The following is a 23,434-nucleotide window of genomic DNA, read 5'->3' as shown; positions in this document are numbered from 1 at the left end:
ATTCATCTTAAATAATATAAAACCTTGGATAGCAAAAACCATTGTCAACAATAAAAGAACTCTTGGAGAATTGCCATCCCTGACCTCAAGCTGTGCTACAGAGCAGTTGTGATAAAGACTGCATGGTACTGGTACAGGGACAGACAGGTAGATCAATGGAATAGAATTGAAGACCCAGAAATGAACACACACATCTATGGTCACTTGATCTTTGACAAAGGAGCTAAAACCATCGAGTGGAAAAAAGACAGCATTTTCAACAACTGGTGCTGGCTCAACAGTAAGTTATCGTGTGGAAGACTCAGAATTGATCCATTCTTATCTCCGTGTACAAAGCTCAAGTCTAAGTGGATCATGGAACTCCAAATAAAACCAGAGACACTGAAACTTGTAAAGAAGAAAGGGGGGGGGGGATCCAGGAAGATATGGGTATGGGGGAAAATTTTCTGAACAGAACACCAATTGCTTGTGCTGTAATATCAAGAATGGCATAGCTTCTGTAAGGCAAAGGACATTGTCAATAAGACAAAAAGGCCACCAACAGATTGGGAAAAGATCTTTACCAATCCTAAATCTGATAGTGGACTAATATCAAATATATACAAAGAACACAAGAAGATGGACCCCAGAAAATCAAATAACCCTTTTAAAATGGGGTACAGAACTAAACAAAGATTTCTCAACTGAGGAATATCGAAGGGCTGAGAATCACCTGAAAAAATGTTCAACATTCTTTATCATCAGGGAAATGCAAATCAAAACAACCTGAGATTTCACCTCGCACCAGTCAGAATGGCTAAAATAAAATATTCAGGTGACTGCAGATGCTGATGAGGATGTGGAGAAAGAGGAACACTCCTCCATTGCTGGTGGGTTTGCAAGCTGGTACAACCACTCTGGAAATCAGTTTCGTGGTTTTTCTGAAAACTGGACATAGTACTACTGGAAGATCCAGCAATACCTCTCCTGGGCATATACCCAGAAGATGTTCCAACTTGTAATAAGGACACATGCTCCACTATGGTCATAGCAACCTTATTTATAATAGGCAGAAACTTTAAAGAACCCAGATGGATACAGAAAATATGGTACATTTATACAATGAAGTATTACTCAGTCCTTAAATACAATGAATTAATGGAATTCTTAGGCTAATGGATGGATCTGGAGGATATCATCCTGAGTGATATAACCCAATCACAAAAGAACACACATGTTATGCACTCACTGGATATTAGCCCAGAAACTTAGAATACTCAGGATACAATTTGCAGAACACTTGAATCTCAAGAAGAAGGAAGACCAAAGCGTGGTTACTGCGTTCCTTCTTAGAATGGGAAAAAAATACCTATGGAAGGAGTTACACAGACAAAGGTCAGAGCTGAGATGGAAGGAAGGACCTTCCAGAGACTTCTCCACCCATGGGTTCATCCCATGACCAACCACCAAACCTAGACACTATTGCATATGGCAACAAGATATTGGTAAAAGGACCCTGATATAGCTATCTCTTGTGAGGCTATGCCAGTGCCAGGAAAATACAAAAGTGGATGCTCACAGTCATCTATTGGATGGAACACAGGGATCCCAATGGAAGAGCTACAGAAAGTACCCAAGGAGCTGAGGGGGTCTGCAACCCTATAGGAGCTAACTAACCAGTACACCCCAGAGTCCATATCTCTACCTGCATATGTAGCAGAGGACGGCCTAGTCAGCCATCAATAGGAGAAGAGGCCCTTGGTCTTGGGAAGATTATATGTCCCATTATAAGGGAATGCCAGGGCCAAGAGGCAAGAATGGGTGGTTTGGGAAGCAGGGCAGGGAGAGTGTACAGGGGACTTTTGGAGAGGAAACTAGTAAAGGGGATAGCATTTGAAATGTAAATGAAAAGAATTTCTAATAAAAATAATAATAAGAAAGAATTGCAAATTGTAGCAGACTTTGAAATCCTTGTGCTCATCTGGGTTTCCAGCAGACTCAGGGCATCACATCAGGAATCTACAAAATGAATCTATAGCAGCAGAACAAAACCTGTTCCCATGCATGGCTTGTCATTTATGTGTGTCACAGACAAGTGAGTCCATGAACTGATATACTGATAATCAAAACCAAATAAGAGAATGTTATGGGTGCAGAGATTATCACCATTTACAAAATATACCAGACTCTTATATACAACAATGCATGTTTTCTGATATAGGAGGTAAATCAAAACAGAACCAGAACACAACAAAACAGAAGTTGTTCGATTTGGGAAGAAGAAGGGTCTGGCAGGAGGAAGGATGGAGAGAATGGGGAAGGTAATGAAGGAGGAGGTAACCCAGTACATGATATACTTGTATTAATTTATCATAAAGAAGCCTATTGTTTTGAACCACTTACTTATATTTTATATGTGCTAACTGAAATATACTTTCTAAGAATAATCTATAAGGCATGGAAGTAGTAGAGGTTACATAGGAAGAGGAGAAGGACACATAAGAGTGAGGACCTTCAAGAGAGCAGAGGTGGCAATGGGACAGGGAGATATGGTTGGAATAGGTGACACTCTTGTATGGATATGTCATAAACCTACTATTTCATACAATGAATATATACACAAAATAAATTTGGTGGCCAAGTAAAGTTGTTGAAATATTCCTTTAATAGTAGTGGATCCCAGAATTATCTCTTTTGTCAGTGAGGGGCTTAGATGTGTTTCTGGGGTTTGCACACAAGCCTGGCTAGTGTTCCATCCCTGGGCTACAGCCCAAGGTCCCAGAACATCTTCTTTCAATGTGTGGGTATGTGTGTTCTCTTCTCTTTGCTGTCTGCATTCCTGTTAGACAGTCTTGGATATTTAAAACAGGCCTTAGAATGGATTCACTCACCTTGGAATTGACTTCTTTGCATCCAGCTTCAGTCTCATGGCAGATACTTATCTTCACCTGTCCTGGAACAGGCTTCCCATAGGTATATCTGTGACAAGATAAATTCACAGTAACCAAGCATCTTTCAAAAGGAGAGATGCACTGTCTTCTCACTGACTCTAGTTTCATAACGACAACAAACATGTCCCATTTTTATTAACTCCTGACAACTTCTAACCGTATATGTTAAGAATTTGGGATGTAAATTAATAGATAGATAGATAGATAGATAGATAGATAGATAGATAGATAGATAGATGATAGTAAAAATTAGACATATTAAGAACCTAGGGAAGATATGGTTTTCACCCTTTTGTGGTTCTGAAAAATATTAAGTAAGCAAACCAGCATTCTCAGCTACTAAATGATGAGGCTTAGACAAATGGGGGCATGAGAATCACTCAGAGCTGCTGTAAACAAACCTCCTCAATACTTTGCCTTTGTTCTACCATTTTAGTTTTTGAGTATGCCCATTGTAAGGACAAGGAATGGTGAGCTAAGGTCTTTGTCTTCTGTTTGATTCAGGCACATATTGCAAGCATCTCATATGGTTCTAGACTTCAATAGAAATTTTAGTTGTTGTAGTAAATGTCTTCATTTATCAGGTACAGAAAATCAAGTAGAAGACTGAGATATCTAAAGGTTAAATTTGACCTGCAGTAGTTTGAGCTGGAGGTAGATTAGGAGCTCTTTTTTTCTCTGTTCTTTCTGTCATCCCATAAGAGGCCAGTAAGATGCCTTGACTTAGGGCCTGTGTTCTCTTCACATTGTGAGTGGATTGTATTAGGTCCCTTCCTGTCTCTAAAGGCAGGACCTCTTTATTTCCTTATAAGATTGATTTTTATCTATAGATATCAGCAATGTATGCAGTGAATGATTGCAAATTAATCTATACAGGGCAGGAAGGAACACAAACAAGCACCACAGGGGAAACATTCTAGTGGAAAAGGACACAACTGTAGCATTTTCTACATATTCAACAAAGAGGCATCATCCCAGAGATTTTCTGTGTCTGAGTACTTTCTTAAGGATAGAAGTACAGAAGCCAGCAACTCACTTCCCACATACAGTCACTTGGAGCACTTCATCATTCACAGAGATGGCATTTGGGACCTTCAGGTCGACATTAAATCTGGGAAGCACTATTGTGAGAGAGAGGAGACACTCAGGAGTGGAATGACATGTATAGTTGCCTAAGTGATCACTCTCTGCCCAGAAATAGTGATTTCACATTAATAAGGCATGGCCCACCCCAATAAAGTTAGAATGATGAGTGTTTATACATTATATCACTTCTTGACAATCACAGGGATATCTACTTAAATAAGAAAAATGAACAAACAACAAAACAAAACAAATAATTTGCTTCTGAAAAATCCCAGAACTTTCTGGAACTCCCATGTTGCTAGATGGATAGCCTTAGCTAGAGTCAGATGGAACTCAATTTGTACAAAGTAATTCATCCTATGATAACCAGAATCCTATGAGATCTGCTTTTCCTTTTTGGTCTTCCCAATCCATACCAAATTCCATCACAGTAAAGGAGTGTTCTTCCTTCACCCCTGACTGTTTGTGCACCACTATCTTGTAGGGGCCCTGAATGGGCTCTGCTGCCAGGCTGAAGGACATTTGCTTAAGCCCATTCTCAGTCTTAATATCCCTCCACTGCATAATTCGGTTCTTTTTCGGATCCTGTAAAAGAGGTTGTAAATTTTCTAAGTCAATAAAGTATTAAGAACAACAATGCATGTAGGTTGCTGTTGATGGAAGCATTTTGAAACTTTGTAACATTCTTTTGTGGAGGGAAGGAATAAAGGTGAAGTGGGAAATAACAAGCCAGTTATCTCGAATGGGGTGGGCTGCCGACCCATAGCAGTTAGACTTTCCAATGTCAGGTTAATTTCATAATATTGAGTTCTCTTTGATTACAAAACACTTAAGTTTCTTACCTCAATGTAAGCCAGAGGAAGCTGAAACACAAGGAAAACAATGTTAGTTTAGAGCAACAGGCCACAACTGCTTTTGCAAACGAGTTTACAAAGATATTTACATTGGGACTCAAAACTATCAAAATCATAGTCATGTAGTAGCAACAAAAATATCCCCAAAAATGTGTTTGGGGTGGGGTCACCACAACATGAGGAACTAGATTAAAGGGTCTCAGTATTTGGAAGAATAAGAACCACTGATTTAGAAATTTCATACACATAGCAAATTCAATGAATTTATAGAATAGGCTTAGGATAGGAGTTTCAGCCAAAACTTAATATCCAGTAAAAAAGTCAATCGTAAGCCAATTCACCACCATAGAGAACTTTTGAGTGTATTTTCTAGAACTATCTTAGTCACACAAATCACTCAATAGATTGGGACTTACTATCTTCAAAAAGAACTTTGAGGAAAATCAGTAGTAAGTTTTCTCTGATGTTCTAGAGGACCTGCCCTGAGCCTTTACAGTACGGAGATTACAGAATTTAATGTCTCAATCTGGAAATTTTAGTGTGAAGAGCGGTTACTAGTTTTAAATATATCTAACCAGGACCTATCTTTCGAGAGTTCTAGCAAGCCATATACAAACACTGCACACAGGCAGTGCCTTCCATTCTTAGTCTGATGAGCTACAGAGGGATTAGCTCACCTCTGAACATAGCTCAACAGACTAAATTAGTGCCTAACTCTGCCCAAGAAATATAAAGAAAGGACTCAGTAGCTGCTCTTGCTTCAAAGGAAGGTTGATGCTGACCAGGGCAAGGGCTGCATGTTCAGAGCTTTTACCGGTGAAGGGTTTCTGATCTACTCAATGAAGTGTATACAGGAAAGACAGACAGGAACAGAGTCATTTAAGGTTCTCTGGTAACTGAGATGTCTAAAGAGGAATGTTTATTTTAGGCAAGCACAGATTTAAAGAACAGAGTCACTTCTAGCAGTGGAAAACAGAACAAGCAATAGCAGTTTAGGGGAATTACAGTGAGAGTGAACTCATTTCTGAAAGTATAGGAAAAGAAGCCATGACAACGGATCATGACAATGTGGTACAGGGGTAAAAAATGGATTTTTTTTTAGCTATGAAACCTAAAGTCACAAAACTTGCAGGGAAATGGATAGAACTTAAAAAAGTTACACAGATAAGGCAGACTCAGAAAGTTAACTGCTGTGTGACCTTTCTCACATGTGGCTCCTCACTTCAAATATTCATAGTTATATGTTTAATCTGGAGTACCTGTGAGAGCACAGAAACAAGAAGAGGGCCTGTTTGGGAAATTCCTCAAGTAATTCCTCGCAGGTCACATGAAAGCACAGTGTACTTGTGGGGAGTGGGGAAAATAGTTGAAAATAATATGGGTATGTGGGGTGAGAGAAGGTAGGGAGAGGGTAGGAGAAAGGAGGACCAGTGATGTGAGAAAAGAGTGGTAAGGGTAAGAGGGGTGGGTGGGTGAAGTGAGATGGGAGGGTGGGAGCAGTGAGAGGGTTAACCAACACAACTAATCTATGAAACTGTCATGCAGAAACTTACATATTTATACTTGAATTAAGAAATATAAGTTAAAAGGAGAGTTAGAAGGAAGATTCACTGTATTTCTTGAAAATGGTGTACCTGAAGGTCAAGGGTCATTAAACAAAGGTCTCAGTAATAGGCATGAGATACTTCCTCCATAAGTTGTTTGTCAGGGAGGCCTAGAGACTTTCCAAACAATAAAGCATCTTGTCACTCTTCTTGATTGCCTCAATGACTAGGTTGATAATATTCTATTGTGGAAGACACCACACACCTTAGTTAAAGGTTGTAGAGAAATGAAGCTGGTACTGTGGCTTCCTCCCTGCTGCCAAGCCTTCTCAATGCTACAGGGTACTGTACAGATTGCTTCAGAAGAGGAGACATCAATGGTCTCATCCATCTGAGAACCCTGTGAAGTATAGTCCCAACCTGCCAGGTAAGATGTACCCATGCAATATGGCACAACTTTTATGGTGGCAACAAGTGATCACTGATTAGTTTTGAATCTTGTTCTGAAAGATGGAATTAATATCAGGTACTGAAAACAATGTTAACAATCAATGACTGAGGAAGTCTTAAGCCCAAGGGATCAAGGTCTGGTGGATAATACTTTTGTATAGCTAATTTGTCATGGTGCCAATTTGTCTTCTTAATAAATTATGCTTAAATTCATACACAAATACTACACTCAGCTTGAAGCATTCAATCTGCAGTGTGACCTGAACAGTAGGCATCCTCTATTTTCTGTGTACTTTATTTCCTGACCTTTTGAATTAATTGGTATCTGGAACATACATGTTCTCTTTCCTGTTCTCACTCTCAGCTTTAAGTACTGAGAAGGAGCAGGAATCAGAGGAGGAAGAGGATTAGGAAGGAGAAGAAGGAGGAGGAGGAGAAGAAGAGAAAGAGGGGAGGAGGAAGAAGGATGAGAAGGAAATGAAGAAGAGGGGTAGAAAGAGGAGGAGGAGGAAGGTGCAAAGTGAAGTTTGAATTTCATAAAATTAGGATGAATCAAGGGAATAAAAGAGAAGTAATTGTTGACTTAACGGACTTTAAGAGCCAGGCATGGTGGCATATGCTTTAATACCAGCAATCTTGGGGGCAGAGGCAGAGGCAGAGGCAGAGGCAGAGGCAGAGGCAGAGGCAGAGGCAGAGGCAGAGGCAGAGGCAGAGGCAGAGGCAGAGGCAGAGGCAGAGGCAGAGGCAGAGGCAGAGGCAGAGGCAGAGGCAGAGGCAGAGGCAGAGGCAGAGGCAGGTGAATACCTACAAATTCTTGGCCAGCCAGAATAACATGGTGAAACCATGTCTGAAAACAAAACAAAACAAAACAAAACAAAACAAAACAAAACAAAACAAAACCATTGACACCTCAAAGTAGTCAAATTTGTGAAGTAAAAAAACTTTTCACAGAAGTCCTGAAGACCCTGGTTTATATGGCTAGGGAAGAAAACTGAGTTATAAAAAGTGAGTGAAGGAGAGCCTCTGAGGCAGCGCCATTTCCAGCTCCAGACAACCGGCCACCTTCCTGGTGAGAGCACAGGGGTCTACCCGGCCCGAGAGGCTTCTGCCTCACGTTCCGTGGGGGCCACCTTGGTTCCGGGACTCCGCGGCAGGCGGTCTGCGGGTGAGAGTGTGGAACACAGAGGCCAGCAGCTTCTGGAACGGGCGAGAGCCACAGAGCCTCTGAGGCGGTGCCATTTCCGGCTCCAGACAACCGGCCACCTTCCTGGTGAGAGTACAGGCGTCCACCCGGCCCGAGAGGCTTCTGCCTCACGTTCCGTGGGGGCCACCTTGGTTCCGGGACTCCGTGGCGGGCAGTCTGCGGGTGAGAGTGTGGAACACAGAGGCCAGCAGCTTCTGGAACGGGTGAGAGCCACAGAGCCTCTGAGGCGGCGCCATTTTAGGCTACAGACAACCTGTCACCTTCCTGGTCAGAGCACAGGTGTCCGCACAGCCCGGGAGGCTTCTGCCTCTCGTTCCGCGGGGGCCACCTTGATTCTGGGACTCCGCAGCGGGCAGTCTGCAGGCCAAAGCAACACAGCTTCTGGGAAAGATCCTGTTTTGGGCCTTCATCTTCGGCCAGGAGGAGGTCCAAACACCAGATAACTGTGCACCTCCCTGAAAGAGGAGAGCTTGCCTGCAGAGACTGCTCTGACCACTGAAACTCAGGGAAGAGAGCTAGTCTCCCTGGTCTGCTGATATAGTGTAACAAAATCACCAGAGGAACAATCTCTAAACAGAGACAACTATAACAACTAACTCCAGAGATTACCAGATGGCGAAAGGTAAACGTAAGAATCTTACTAACAGAAACCAGGACTACTCACCATCATCAGAACCCAGCACTCCCACTTCGCCCAGTCCAGGGCACCCTAACACACCTGAAAAGCTAGACCTGGATTTAAAAGCATATCTCATGATGATGGTAGAGGACATCAAGAAGGACTTAAATAACTCACTTAAAGAAATACAGGAGAACACTGCTAAACAAGTAGAAGACATTAAAGAGGAAACACAAAAATCCCTTAAAGAATTACAGGAAAACATAACCAAACAGGTAGAAGACATTAAAGAGGAAACACAAAAATCCCTTAAAGAATTGCAGGAAAACACAACCAAACAGGTGATGGAATTGAATAAAACCATCCAAGACCTAAAAAGGGAAGTAGACACAATAAAGAAAACCCAAAGTGAGGCAACAGTGGAGATAGAAACACTAGGAAAGAAATCTGGAACCATAGATGCGAGCATCAGCAACAGAATACAAGAAATGGAAGAGAGACTCTCAGGTACAGAAGATTCCATAGAGAACATCAGCACAACAATCAAAGAAAATGGAAAATGCAAAAAGATCCTAACTCAAAACATCCAGGAAATCCAGGACACAATGAGAAGACCGAACCTATGGATAATAGGAGTGGATGAGAATGAAGATTTTCAACTCAAAGGACCAGCAAACATCTTCAACAAGATTATTGAAGAAAACTTCCCAAATCTAAAGAAAGAGATACCCATGAACATACAAGAAGCCTACAGAACTCCAAATAGACTGGACCAGAAAAGAAATTCCTCCCGACACATAATAATCAGAACAACAAATGCACTAAATAAAGATAGAATACTAAAAGCAGTAAGGGAAAAAGGTCAAGTAACATATAAAGGCAAGCCTATCAGAATTACACCAGATTTTTCACCAGAGACTATGAAAGCCAGAAGAGCCTGGACAGATGTTATACAGACACTAAGAGAACACAAATTCCAGCCCAGGCTACTATACCCAGCCAAACTCTCAATCACCATAGATGGAGAAACCAAAGTATTCCACGACAAAACTAAATTCACCCATTATCTCTCCATGAATCCAGCCCTTCAAAGGATAATAACAGAAAAAAACCAATACAAGGACGGGAACCACGCCCTAGAAAAAACAAGAAGATAATCCCTCAACAAAACTAAAAGAAGACAGCCACAAGACAGAATGCCAACTTTAACAACAAAAACAACAGGAAGCAACAATTACTTTTCCTTAATATCTCTTAATATCAATGGTCTCAACTCCCCAATAAAAAGACATAGACTAACAGACTGGCTACACAAACAGGACCCAACATTCTGCTGCTTACAGGATACCCATGTCAGGGAAAAAGACAGACACTACCTCAGAATGAAAGGCTGGAAAACAATTTTCCAAGCAAATGGTCTGAAGAAACAAGCTGGAGTAGCCATTTTAATATCGGATAAAATCGACTTCCAACCCAAAGTTATTAAAAAAGACAAGGAGGGACACTTCATACTCATCAAAGGTAAAATCCTCCCAGAGGAACTCTCAATTCTGAATATCTATGCTCCAAATGCAAGGGCAGCCACATTCATTAAAGACACTTTAGTAAAGCTCAAAGCACAAGTTGCACCTCACACAATAATAGTGGGAGACTTCAACACACCACTTTCATCAATGGACAGATCGTGGAAACAGAAACTAAACAGGGACACACTGAAACTAACAGAAGTTATGAAACAAATGGACCTGACAGATATCTACAGAACATTTTATCCTAAAACAAAAGGATATACCTTCTTCTCAGCACCTCACAGGACATTCTCCAAAATTGACCATATAATTGGTCACAAAACAGGCCTCAACAGATACAAAAAATATTGAAATTGTCCCATGTATCCTATCAGACCACCATGGACTAATACTGATCTTCAATAACAACATAAATAATGGAAACCCAACATTCATGTGGAAACTGAACAACACTCTTCTCAATGATACCTTGGTCAAGGAAGGAATAAAGAAAGAAATTAAAGACTTTTTAGAGTTTAATGAAAATGAAGCCACAACGTACCCAAACCTTTGGGACACAATGAAAGCATTTCTAAGAGGGAAACTCATAGCTCTGAGTGCCTCCAAGAAGAAACGGGAGAGAGCACATACTAGCAGCTTGACAACACATCTAAAAAGCTCTAGAAAAAAAGGAAGCAAATTCACCCAAGAGGAGTAGATGGCAGGAAATAAACTCAGGGGTGAAATCAACCAAGTGGAAACAAGAAGAACTATTCAAAGAATTAACCAAATGAGGAGTTGGTTCTTTGAAAAAATCAACACGATTGCTAGCAATCTTAGCTAGACTCACTAAAGGGCACAGGGACAAAATCCTAATTAACAAAATCAGAAATGAAAAGGGAGACATAACAACAGATCCTGAAGAAATCCAAAACACCATCAGATCCTTCTACAAAAGGCTATACTCAACAAAACTGGAAAACCTGGACGAAATGGACAAATTTCTGGACAGATACCAGGTACCAAAGTTGAATCAGGATCAAGTTGACCATCTAAACTGTCCCATATCACCTAAAGAAATAGAAGCAGTTATCAATAGTCTCCCAGCCAAAAAAAGCCCAGGACCAGACGGGTTTAGTGCAGAGTTCTATCAGACCTTCAAAGAAGATCTAATTCCAGTTCTACACAAACTATTTCACAAAATACAAGTAGAAGGTACTCTACCCAATTCATTTTATGAAGCCACTATTACTCTGATACCTAAACCACAGAAAGATCCAACAAAGATAGAGAATTTCAGACCAATTTCTCTTATGAATATCGATGCAAAAATCCTCAATAAAATTCTCGCTAACCGAATCCAAGAACACATTAAAGCAATCATCCATCCTGACCAAGTAGGTTTTGTTCCAGGGATGCAGGGATGGTTTAATATACGAAAATCCATCAATGTAATCCATTATATAAACAAACTCAAAGACAAAAACCACATGATCATCTCGTTAGATGCAGAAAAAGCATTTGACAAGATCCAACACCCATTCATGATAAAAGTATTGGAAAGATCAGGAGTTCAAGGCCCATACCTAAACATGATAAAAGCAATCTACAGCAAACCAGTAGCCAACATCAAAGTAAATGGAGAGAAGCTGGAAGTAATCCCACTAAAATCAGGGACTAGACAAGGCTGCCCACTTTCTCCCTACCTTTTCAACATAGTACTTGAAGTATTAGCCAGAGCAATTCGACAACAAAAGGAGATCAAGGAGATACAAATTGGAAAAGAGGAAGTCAAAATATCACTTTTTGCAAATGATATGATAATATATATAAGTGACCCTAAAAATTCTACCACAGAACTCCTAAACCTGATAAACAGCTTCGGTGAAGTAGCTGGATATAAAATAAACTCAAACAAGTCAATGGCCTTTCTCTATACAAAGAATAAACAAGCTGAGAAAGAATTTAGGGAAACAACACCCTTCTCAATAGTCACAAATAATATAAAATATCTTGGCGTGACTCTAACTAAGGAAGTGAAAGATCTATATGATAAAAACTTCAAATCTCTGAAGAAAGAAATTAAAGAAGATCTCAGAAGATGGAAAGATCTCCCATGCTCATGGATTGGCAGGATCAACATTGTAAAAATGGCTATCTTGCCAAAAGCAATCTACAGATTCAATGCAATCCCCATCAAAATTCCAACTCAATTCTTCAAAGAATTAGAAGGAGCAATTTGCAAATTCATCTGGAATAACAAAAAACCTACAATAGCAAAAATTCTTCTCAAGGATAAAAGAACCTCTGGTGGAATCACCATGCCTGACCTAAAGCTTTACTACAGAGCAATTGTGATAAAAAGTGCATGGTACGGGTATAGAGACAGACCAGTAGACCAATGGAATAGAATTGAAGACCCAGAAATGAACCCACACACCTATGGTCACTTGATCTTCGACAAGGGAGCTAAAACCATCCTGTGCAAGAAAGACAGCATTTTCAACAATTGGTGCTGGCACAACTGGTTGTTATCATGTAGAAGAATGCGAATCGATCCATACTTATCTTCTTGTACTAAGGTCAAATATAAATGGATCAAGGAGCTTCACATAAAACCAGAGACACTGAAACTTATAGAGGAGAAAGTGGGGAAAAGCCTTGAAGATATGGGCACAGGGGAAAAATTCCTGAACAGAACAGCAATGGCTTGTGCTGTAAGATCGAGAATTGACAAATGGGACCTAATGAAACTCCAAAGTTTCTGCAAGGCAAAAGACACCGTCAATAAGACAAAAAGACCACCAACAGATTGGGAAAGGATCTTTACCTATCCTAAATCAGATAGGGGACTAATATCCAACATATATAAAGAACTCAAGAAGGTGGACTTCAGAAAATCAAATAACCCCATTAAAAAATGGGGCTCAGAACTGAACAAAGAATTCTCACCTGAGGAATACCGAATGGCAGAGAAGCACCTGAAAAAATGTTCAACATCCTTAATCATCAGGGAATTGCAAATAAAAACAACCCTGAGATTCTACCTCACACCAGTCAGAATGGCTAAGATCAAAAATTCAGGTGACAGCAGATGCTGGCGTGGATGTGGAGAAAGAGGAACACTCCTCCATTGTTGGTGGGATTGCAGACTTGTACAACCAGTCTGGAAATCAGTCTGGTGGTTCCTCAGAAAATTGGACATAGTACTACCGGAGGATCCAGCAATACCTCTCCTGGGCATATATCCAGAAGATGCCCCAACTGGTAAGAAGGACACATGCTCCACTATGTTCATAGCAGCCTTATTTATAATAGCCAGAAGCTGGAAAGAACCCAGATGCCCCTCAACAGAGGAATGGATACAGAAAATGTGGTACATCTACACAATGGAGTACTACTCAGCTATTAAAAAGAATGAATTTATGAAATTCCTAGCCAAATGGATGGACCTGGAGGGCATCATCCTGAGTGAGGTAACACATTCACAAAGGAACTCACACAATATGTACTCACTGATAAGTGGATATTAGCCCAAAACCTAGGATACCCAAGATATAAGATACAATTTGCTAAACACATGAAACTCAAGAAAAATGAAGACTGAAGTGTGGACACTATGCCCCTCCTTAGAATTGGGAGCAAAACACCCATGGAAGGAGTTACAGAGACAAAGTTTGGAGCTGAGATGAAAGGATGGACCATGTAGAGACTGCCATATCCAGGGATCCACCCCATAATCAGCATCCAAACGCTGACACCATTGCATACACTAGCAAGATTTTATCGAAAGGACCCAGATGTAGCTGTCTCTTGTGAGACTATGCCGTGGCCTAGCAAACTAGAAGTGGATGCTCACAGTCAGCTAATGGATGGATCACAGGGCTCCCAATGGAGGAGCTAGAGAAAGTACCCAAGGAGCTAAAGGGATCTGCAACCCTATAGGCGGAACAACATAATGAACTAACCAGTATCCCGGAGCTCTTGACTCTAGCTGCATATGTATCAAAAGATGGCCTAGTCGGCCATCACTGGAAAGAGAGGCCCATTGGACACGCAAACTTTATATGTCCCAGTACAGGGTAACGCCAGGGCCAAAAAGGGGGAGTGGGTGGGTAGGTGAGTGGGGTGGGTGGGTATGGGGGACTTTTGGTATAGCATTGGAAATGTAAATGAGCTAAATACCTAATAAAAAATGGAAAAAAAATAAATTGTGTCTTGCAAAGACAAAAAAAAAGTGAGTGAAGAAGTACAACTTTTTCTATCAGATCAAGGGACTAAACATTAGACCAATCCCTGGGAGGCTGACAGATATAAAGAGGAACCAGGTAATAAACATGGTGAAATCCTGGCTTCTTCCTCACACTCCTGGTCTAAGACAAATAAATATTTACCCAAAGGCCTACCATAGGGCTCTGCCTCCTAATTCTAGGGCACCTCTGCAGTAGAATTTTCTGACACCAGGAAAAGTTTACAAGTTCCAGGCCAGTCAGAGAGGGTGACTCAGAATCCAAGTTGCATGGCACCCTAAAACTTACACCTGAGATTGTCATATTATCTCCTGTCTAGCACAAGCATATGTACGTACACACACACACACACACACACACACACACACACACACACACACAGAAAAAAATAAACAGGCACTACATAGCCACACAAAGTACTAGGAAGCAAGTCAACAACTTTGGTGGTTTTGAATAGGAATAGCTCTCAAAGACTCAAGTGTTTCAATGAATGACCCTATAGAGAGTGGCACTATTAGGAGGTTTAGCCTTGATAGAGTAGGTGTTGTCTTCTTGTGAAAATATGTCATTGAGTGGGTGGGCTTTGAGATCCCAAATGCTCAAGCTATGCCCGGTATTACAGAGTCGCTTGCTGTCTGCCGATGAGGATGTTGCACTCTCAGCTCGTCTAGTACCTGCTTCATGACATGATGATAGTGGACTAAACCTCTGAAAGTGTGAGACAGTCCCAATGATATGTTTTGTTGTTGTTTTTCTGTTTTTTTTTTTGTGTGTATGTGTGTGTGTGTGTGTGTGTGTGTGTGCATTTCTTATTCTTTCCTTTTTTTCTTTTTTCTTTTTCTGTTTTATGAGTTGCCATAGTCATGGTGTTTCAGCATAGCAATAAAACCCTAACCTGCACTGTCAATTTTACCATGTCATAATCCTAATGGGTAAAGGGATTGAGGAATTGTCTCATACAATCCTATACATGTTTATATAATGAAGGATGGGACTTGAAATAATAATCCTAAGTGAGGCGATCCAGACCCAGAAAGACAAACATGATATGGCAATTATAAGCAGAAACAAGCTGTAAAGAAACAGATAAATTATACTTCAATCCACAGATGCAGACAGACTAAGTAACAAGGAGGGCTCTAGGGGATGCGTGGATCTCCCTGGAAATAGAAAACAGAATATATTTTACAGGTGTACTCAGGGAGGTAGGAGATGAAAACAAGAGGAATCAGATCAGGAAGGGAGGGACAAAGGAAGGGAGTAAGGGCAAGATGATTGGCATTGGAGACATGTAGGGGTTGATATGTTAACTTAGTGCAGTGGAAACCCCTGTAATTTTTTAGCGTGTCCTTTTTAAGGACTCCTAGTAATGGAGGATATGGAACTATCCTCTATAACCAGGTAAGGCTGCCAGTGGTGGGATTGGAACACTAACCCAGCCACAAAACCTTTGACCCACACCTGTCCTACCAGCAATATGTATGGATTCAATGGTGACTCAGAGCTTATGGGAGTGGCCAGCCAATGACTGGTCTAACTTAAAGCCAAGCCATGAGAGGGAGCCTATGCCCCCAAACTGCCTTCATGGCCAGGAATAAGAAGTTAGATAGCTCAGAGTCCTAGTGTAGAACCAAATATGACTAACAGAGGGGGAAAAGATCAACGAAGTGATTTGTAATGATATCCTGCTATACTCATAAGACCAGTGCTCAACCCAGTCTTCATCAGTGAGGCTTTCTCCAACAGCTTATGGGAGCAGATGTAGAGACTCACAACCAAACAATAGGCAGAGTTTGGGAAACCTTGAAGAAGAGTGGGAGCAAGGGTTGTAGGACTCACCGAGGTCAAGGAAATCAGTACAACATAGCCTACAGAATCAGTAAAACATGACCCATAGGAGTTCACAGAGACTAAAGAGACAATCATGGAGCCTGATGGGTCTGTGCTAGGTCCTCTGCATGCATGCTGTGCTTGTTTACCTCAGGGTGTGTGTAGGAGTCCTACCAGTGGAAGCAGGTATGTCTTTGACCCTTTTACCTGCTCTTGGAACCCTTTTCCCTCTTACTGGGTTGTCTTGTCCAGCATTTGTATGAGGGTTTGTGGCTCATCTTACTGAATCTTGTGCCATGTTCAGATGATATCACTGGGAAGGCTACTCTTTTCTGAAGGGAAGTGGATCTGGAGGAAAGGGATATTTGTTGGAGACTGGAAGGAACAGGGGGCAGGGAAGCTATGGCCAGGATGTTTTGATTAAAGGAGAATATATCATAGAAGAAAAGGTAAATACATACTTGATAAAATTATACAACAGATCATTGGGATAAACAGAATTTTTATACTCTCCAAAAAATGGTGTCCATTGTAATTTGTTATTTGTAAAGAACAATTTAACTAAAAGTGGATTGATACTCTGTTTAATATTTAAATATTTCTTTCAGAATTTTGTACAGTATTTTCTGATGATATTAATTCCTTCCAGATCTATCTCCTTTCCCTACATACCTGACTTAGTGTTCTCTTTTTTTCTCATCCATTAATTCCAATTTGTGCTGTGTATCTATATATTCTTGAATATGTGGACTTCCACAGGAGTATGGTAGGCTTAGAAGGGTACATACTCTTAAAGAAAACTAATTTTTCCCAATAGCTGTCATAACAATAGCTCATTAGCTAGAAGTGTTACTTCATTTCCATCTACCCTCTCTATGCAAGGATTTTTTAAATGCATGCTCTTGTGCATGCTAACCCAGCTCTAAGTTCATATGGGCAGCTGCCATGCTGTGTTTAGAGGATTGTTCCCTTGCATTTATTCTGTCTCTAACAGTCTTCAGCTCTGGCTCTTCAGTTTTTCCTTCGTCTCTGACACAATAATGTCAGTGCTTCTGGAAGTGAGCATGTGATTTAGATTTCCAATTTAGGATTTCATTATCTATAGTCAAGCAGGTAGAGACAGGAACCATTATCTCTACTTGCTAGCTTCCATACAGCTGGAAGGTGTTATCAATAATAACAGAGGGGGAGATGATGATCAATCTCACCCAGCTGTGAAGCCTATGAGAACCACTGGCTGGGTAAGACATGCCCAGTGGTGCAGTATTAGGACAAACGTGAAAGAAGTAACCAAACACTTCTGACTGGACTTAAGTCTCACTGTACAAGATGAAATTTACACACTTGTCATTGTAGAGCCAAGATCCTTAGGTTTCATGCATCATAGACCCCAAGCAAGAAGCCACTACTATTATGCTCCTAAAGGACACAGGACTAAGCCAACAGTTACTGATTTATCTTTAAAGCACCCCTCATCCCTCATCAGAGAAGCTTCTTCTCACATTAGAAGGTACTTAACACAGGTCCCCACAAGTTGTCTGAGCACAGAGAAGAGACCGAAATGCAATTTTATTCTTAAAAGAAGACTCTCTTTAGGGAAGAATCCAAGTTTTAAATACAAAGTTATAAAAATAATAGAGACTGTGAGAGAAATAACCATATTACACTAGAGATAGATTACTTAAGGATGGCACAAAGTAGCAGAATCCACAAAAGTAATGGCTGAAAAGCATAAGCAGCTGAAAGATTCTATCCAATAATAGTCTCCACAAAGAAAACCCAAAGATACTTAACCAATAAGCTACAAAATAAGGACACTCACATACAAAGAAGCCATAGGATGGCCAATGGTCACTGAGTGAGGGGTATAAACGGGCAAAAGATTAGAAGAAAAAAACAACTCATGCCTCAGAAGGGGCTGGAAATTAGAATATTGCACTGACATTTTTGTCTTGAAGAATCCACCAATACCCACAGTTTAAAGACTCACCAACTCATTCAGGGGGCGTAGAGTTTTATCCATAGAGACAACCCGAAATTTAACTGGAGAGAGAGAGAGAGAGAGAGAGAGAGAGAGAGAGAGAGAGAGAGAGAGAGAGAGAATTTACTAGTGAGGTCCACAGACACAGCCCTTCTTGCCATGTTCAGGATGGTGTCTTAATTCCTTTGCCCACAGTAGAGCTTCATACCTGATTGTCCTGGCTTGTACACGGGCTTATCTGTCTGGACAAAGACAACACTTTCTTTGTTCTTCACAAGCACTGCATTCCTTTTGCTGAATTCGTGGGTTGGCCCTTTGATGTCCACGTAGAGAAACTCCTCCTCATCAGGAGAGTTGAGTGTAGGGATCTGAGAACATCAGGAACAAGAGACCCTTCACCATCTGACTCTCATCACTTCTTAGAATACCTCACTAACAGTCTCTCCTTCCACCTCACAGGAAAGAGGTGGAGGGTCCATCAGTTTCTCTTTAAGGATTATTTGAAGGAAAAAACAGTGTCATGGAAAAAGTAATGAAATGAAAACACAACATTTTGTGTAAGTCAATGTGAGTTTATACGGACACAAAAACACAGTGATTTTTATGGAGTAAATAGAATCTCAATAGAAAATTAACTCTCAGAAATGAAAGAAAATTAGATCTAACTCTGAAACTGAGGTTGAGAGTAAGACAATATATTACTGGTTACAGGAATTATGTCTTGAGGATAGGTCCCAAAGAAGAAACCCAGCTTTACTCAGGATATCAGGATTATGAATAGGAAATGTGGTTCTAATTAGATGGAGTGCTGTTTGAAAGTTTATTAACTCACTAGTGGTAAGTATTATGAATTGGCAAACCCCTTCTTTCTCTGGGCCATAGGCTTTTGTTTTTCTTTTTCTTTTTCTTTCTTTCTTTTTTTTTTTTTTGAGGTAATTCAATGGAAAAGCAGTGTATGCACAAGTATGGTCTCTTCTTATTTTGTGGTGGGATGATCTATGCTATTTGTTTATTGGGTAAATGTTCTAAATTTCTATTGTTTTCAGTTCACTGATATGCTTCTAGATTAACTTTTTAAGAAATATATAGGGATATTACATATATATATTCACAAATGTTCATAAATATAAAATAAATCAGGACAGGTATATAGTACTCACAATGAAGGAAACACATTGGAACAAGTCCTTGTCAACCACAAGCTCATCGAACAGGTTTCTCCTTCCCGTTTGAGATACCAAGGAAGCTGTAACGGTCACTGTCTCATTCAGATGGTATAAATGGAGGCAGATTTTCTCAGGGGTCTCAGTGTAGAGCTGAGAAGGGACCAGCACCATATACTTCCTGGAAAGGAAGGAGATCCAGCCAGCTGATGTCAGAGCTCATTGTCTATAACTGAAGTTTCACCACAGTAACCATTACCATTCATATTTCGACAGCTTGAGATGGCAGGTTGACAGTGTGGCAGATGTCACAGCTTGCCACACAGCAGAGTGGCAAGACAGTTATCAATCATCACCTTCAGCTGTGATACCTGCTGCTGCAGGTTAAAATGCCATGCACTCCCTTCACTAAACTGCCAGAGTTCAAGTTCTAGAAAGTTTTTATTTTTTTAAATGAAAATATGAGAGAGATGAATATTGCTTTCATAAGAAATTATCATGAGTGCTTTTCATTAGAATTTACAATTCCTTTAAAATTATTTATTTATTTTATGTATATGAGGACGCTGTAACTGTCTTCAGACATGCCAGAAGAGGACATCGCCCCATTACAGATGTTTTTGAGCCACCATGTGGTTCCTGGGAATTGAACTGAGGACCTCTGGAAGAACAGTCAGTGCTCTTAACCACTGAGCCATCTCTCCAGAACCCATTTTTAATTCTTAAAATATAACTCATTACCCTGTTTTTACTTTTGGGTACTCTTCAACCTAAGATTTATAATGTGACAGTAAAATTCCAACTTGCATAATTCACCTATGCTGTACTTTTGCAAATGTCGAAGGCTCTCTGTAGGAATCATTCTCTTCTTTTTCCTAGAATTAGAGATTTTTGTCCCCCAAAAATCTAGCCTGTCACTGCTATATCACTGTATGCAAAATATTATTAGCTTGCTTTTTATTTTTAACACCTTGAATATATTTTTCTGATCACAGATACAAAAAAAAGTTACTCAACAATATAATCCTATTTTATGGTTATTTTTGACATTAAAATAAATTCTCCTGGTAGTTTAATCCAAGGTCTTTGATGTTAACAAATGTATTATTTTAGGACACAAACATCCACAGATTTCTGATGTGCCTGAAGTCTTATCTGTCTCAAGGTTACACCACTGGCTACACATTTCCAATCAAGAATGTTAACAATCTAAATGCTTACTTTTCAAAGTTATTACATAGTTTCAACACCAGAGAATGTCTCTGACCATTGGGATTTGAGATACTACTTGTTCAGTAATAAGGGGAAAGTTATTCTAAATCACACCACACCTCAGTTTACTAACAATGATTGCTTTAGAGTAGGAAAAATGATTATCCAGAATCATACAATACTAAAGTTGAAGCACACATAAACAATTATTTGTTAGTTATAAAGCAAAAAGAATTTAAGGAGGTTTTTAGGGGAAGGGACTGTAAAGGGAAATGGATTGTTTTTTGATTTGAGGAGAGAATATACGAAGATGGCTTTGGAGGTACTCACGAGTCTCCATTGAGTGAAGAAGCAGAAGGCAGGAAGGCAAGAAGAACTGAAAAAAGACACAGCTGAGCCCGTCTGCTCTTCCACATGGTGTGGTAAGAAAGGACAGGAGGACAGGGCTTATGGTGTCTCCTCCTTAACACTGTCTCCAGAGTCCTCTACAGCCGGCTTATTTATGAGTCCTCTCTGAAAACAAATCGCACTGCCCAAGGTGTTTAAATAGCAAAATAGAATATTTGTTCTCTGTTAATGTCACTGTGTTCAGTGGTGGCCTGAGAATAACTCAAATAAATTACAACAGTCTCAGGAAAGGTGCCAGAGGAGCTGTGGATGGCATTGGTAAAGGGTCAACGGCACAGAACTTGCTTCATCTGAACTAGAGAAGACTTTCTCAGTCTTAATTACCAGTAAATCTTTGCAGCAGGTGGCTATGCTCTGACTATGTGTCATTTTTCACCTAACTGCTTTTACTCACTTATATTCTAGTAGCACTATCTGGGAATGTGACATCTACATTTCTCTCCTTCCTCATTTGAGTGTCACCAGAGTAGTCCATGTTGCAGATTTTAAGTTCTGTTTCTGATCGTTCAAGTATCTGCTTTTATGGGTCTTGTGTATAAAAAGGGGACTGTGGATACTGGGTAAGCTAAAAAACTCATGTATTACAAGTCACTGTACCTAATTCTTTGTTATAACATCAATTTACAAGTCTCATCTGGAAGCATGCTTCTCTATCTCTACAGTTTGCTAGGATGCCCAGTATAACTGTCCCACTAAAGCTGTTTGCTTCAATTGTTGAGGGATCAGTATTTGGGATGCAGCTTGGATCTTCTGGAAGGATATTAATGTATGAGTTGGGAACCACATTAGAATTTCTAGTCTAGATCATAGGGATTTTTATTTTTGCTAAGATCCTGTGATATTGGCTAGAGAGGGAGGCATAGCATAAACTGAATCAATTATAATGCAGAGGCATTGAGAAAAGAGAAACGACATGCTAGCAGGGGTGTGATATAAGCATGGAAAAGATGAAAAATAAAGAAAACTTATGCCTCACATGGTAGTGTACCCCTTTAGCCCCAAACCTAAGGAGGTAAATACAGGCATATCTCTGTGAATTTGAGGACAGCCTGGTCTACAAAGCCAGTTCAGAACATCCAGGGCTTTCACAGAGAAAAACTCTGGTTTGAAAGGAAACACAACCTAAAACATCTCTATTTCACTGATGGACCTCTGAACCCCACATTAATTAATAGTAGACTATTGCTTAGTTGCAGACGTGTTGGTTAACTCAAGTTCAGGAACATCCAGGTTTTGGAAAAACAGGATAGGCATTAAGATTTATTGTACATTTTTGTGCTTCAAGTCATGTTTGAGGATCCTAATACTTATAAGAAACAAAGACAACAGTGCGAAAAATACACAAGAGGGTTTTGTATTTTAACTTAGCTTTAAAAGTTGTATCTTTAATATCAATAATTGATATTCTGGCTGAAATGGATGCAGGGATGAATATGCCCAGAGCCAAACAATGGCCTCATATCATAGACTTTGTTCCTAGGAAGTTGAAGGGAAGTAGCCTGGATAAATGGTTGATACTCATAGTTTCTCTTAAGATATCATCTATCAGGGACTAATTTTTCTCATATTTCATAAAATCATGTAACCTTTGTCTTGAGGAAGGAAGGGCAGATATATGACAGTTTATCTGCTTACATGCTATGCAGAGGAAATAACCTTATCCCTCATACTACCCATTGTGACAGAAATTTGATAACTATAGTCATCCTGAGTTCATCATCTCTTCCACTTCCATGTCCTCAGTCTTCGTGAGTCAGGCTCTGAAAACTTTCCATTGTTATCAGGCTTTCCCAAGGCAATTGCTCATTGACAGAACACTCCCTACACAATGGTGCACTGAATTGGAACATAACTTCATGTTCACACTGACATACTTTGGGAGAGTTACGGGTGAAAGACATTGACACTGAAGGTCCCACCTGTTTGAGCTAGTTGCCAAAGAACTATGGCATGGGATGTTTGACTGGTTGCTACCATGGTCAGACTTTATCATATATGGCAGACCACTGATTTTGTGTGTTCTATCTCTCAGTGGGGATTGTGAGGTTTGCTTGGTATTTGTCTTTTGTTTTTTTCTGAGACATAGTTAGGCTCATGGTTTAATCTCCTGAGTTGGATATGAGTCATCCAGCATAGGTGTGGGGATCCAACCATGGGTTTTCTACTGGAGGAGATTCACAAAATCTCTTCTTAGAGGAAGTAACGGGAGTGCAAGGATATCTTCTCATACCTTCTTAAGACAGTGTGGGTTCGTAAACCCGGGGGTTGGATTCCCTTTGGGCGTGCAGTGATCCTTTCACAGGTGTCACTTAAGCCCGTTGGAAAATACATTATGATTTATAACAATAACAACATTAGAGTTATGAAGTAGAAGCAAAAATAATTTTATGGTTGG

The 23,434-nt window shown here is 40.2% G+C and overlaps 1 protein-coding gene across 5 annotated transcripts in view; it reads right to left on the bottom strand.

Annotated features, from left to right (window-relative positions):
• The window catches only part of Mug2 (murinoglobulin 2), a 79,240-nt gene extending 58,063 nt beyond the window's left edge, over nt 1-21,177 (bottom strand). For 3 of the 5 annotated variants that reach the window (XM_006505699.2, XM_006505700.2, XM_006505701.2), the window contains exons 1-8: nt 20,962-21,177; nt 19,417-19,600; nt 18,465-18,624; nt 18,266-18,318; nt 4,859-4,879; nt 4,433-4,601; nt 3,967-4,051; nt 2,871-2,958 (exon numbers count right to left, since the gene is read on the bottom strand). In XM_006505699.2, the coding sequence (XP_006505762.1) occupies nt 2,871-2,958; nt 3,967-4,051; nt 4,433-4,601; nt 4,859-4,879; nt 18,266-18,318; nt 18,465-18,624; nt 19,417-19,600; nt 20,962-21,047 (846 nt within the window). In that variant the 5' untranslated portion in view covers nt 21,048-21,177. The remainder of the gene's footprint in view (nt 1-2,870; nt 2,959-3,966; nt 4,052-4,432; nt 4,602-4,858; nt 4,880-18,265; nt 18,319-18,464; nt 18,625-19,416; nt 19,601-20,961) is intronic. The other 2 variants (NM_008646.3, XM_006505702.1) reach the window with 2 other exon arrangements.
• Between the last annotated feature and the right edge of the window lie 2,257 nt (nt 21,178-23,434).

This window comes from Mus musculus, chromosome 6 (assembly GCF_000001635.26).
Source record: "Mus musculus strain C57BL/6J chromosome 6, GRCm38.p6 C57BL/6J".
Lineage (NCBI taxonomy): Eukaryota > Metazoa > Chordata > Mammalia > Rodentia > Muridae > Mus > Mus musculus.
The sequence above is the reverse complement of the archived record's forward strand: the minus strand, read 5'-3'. Positions and strand labels throughout refer to the sequence as shown.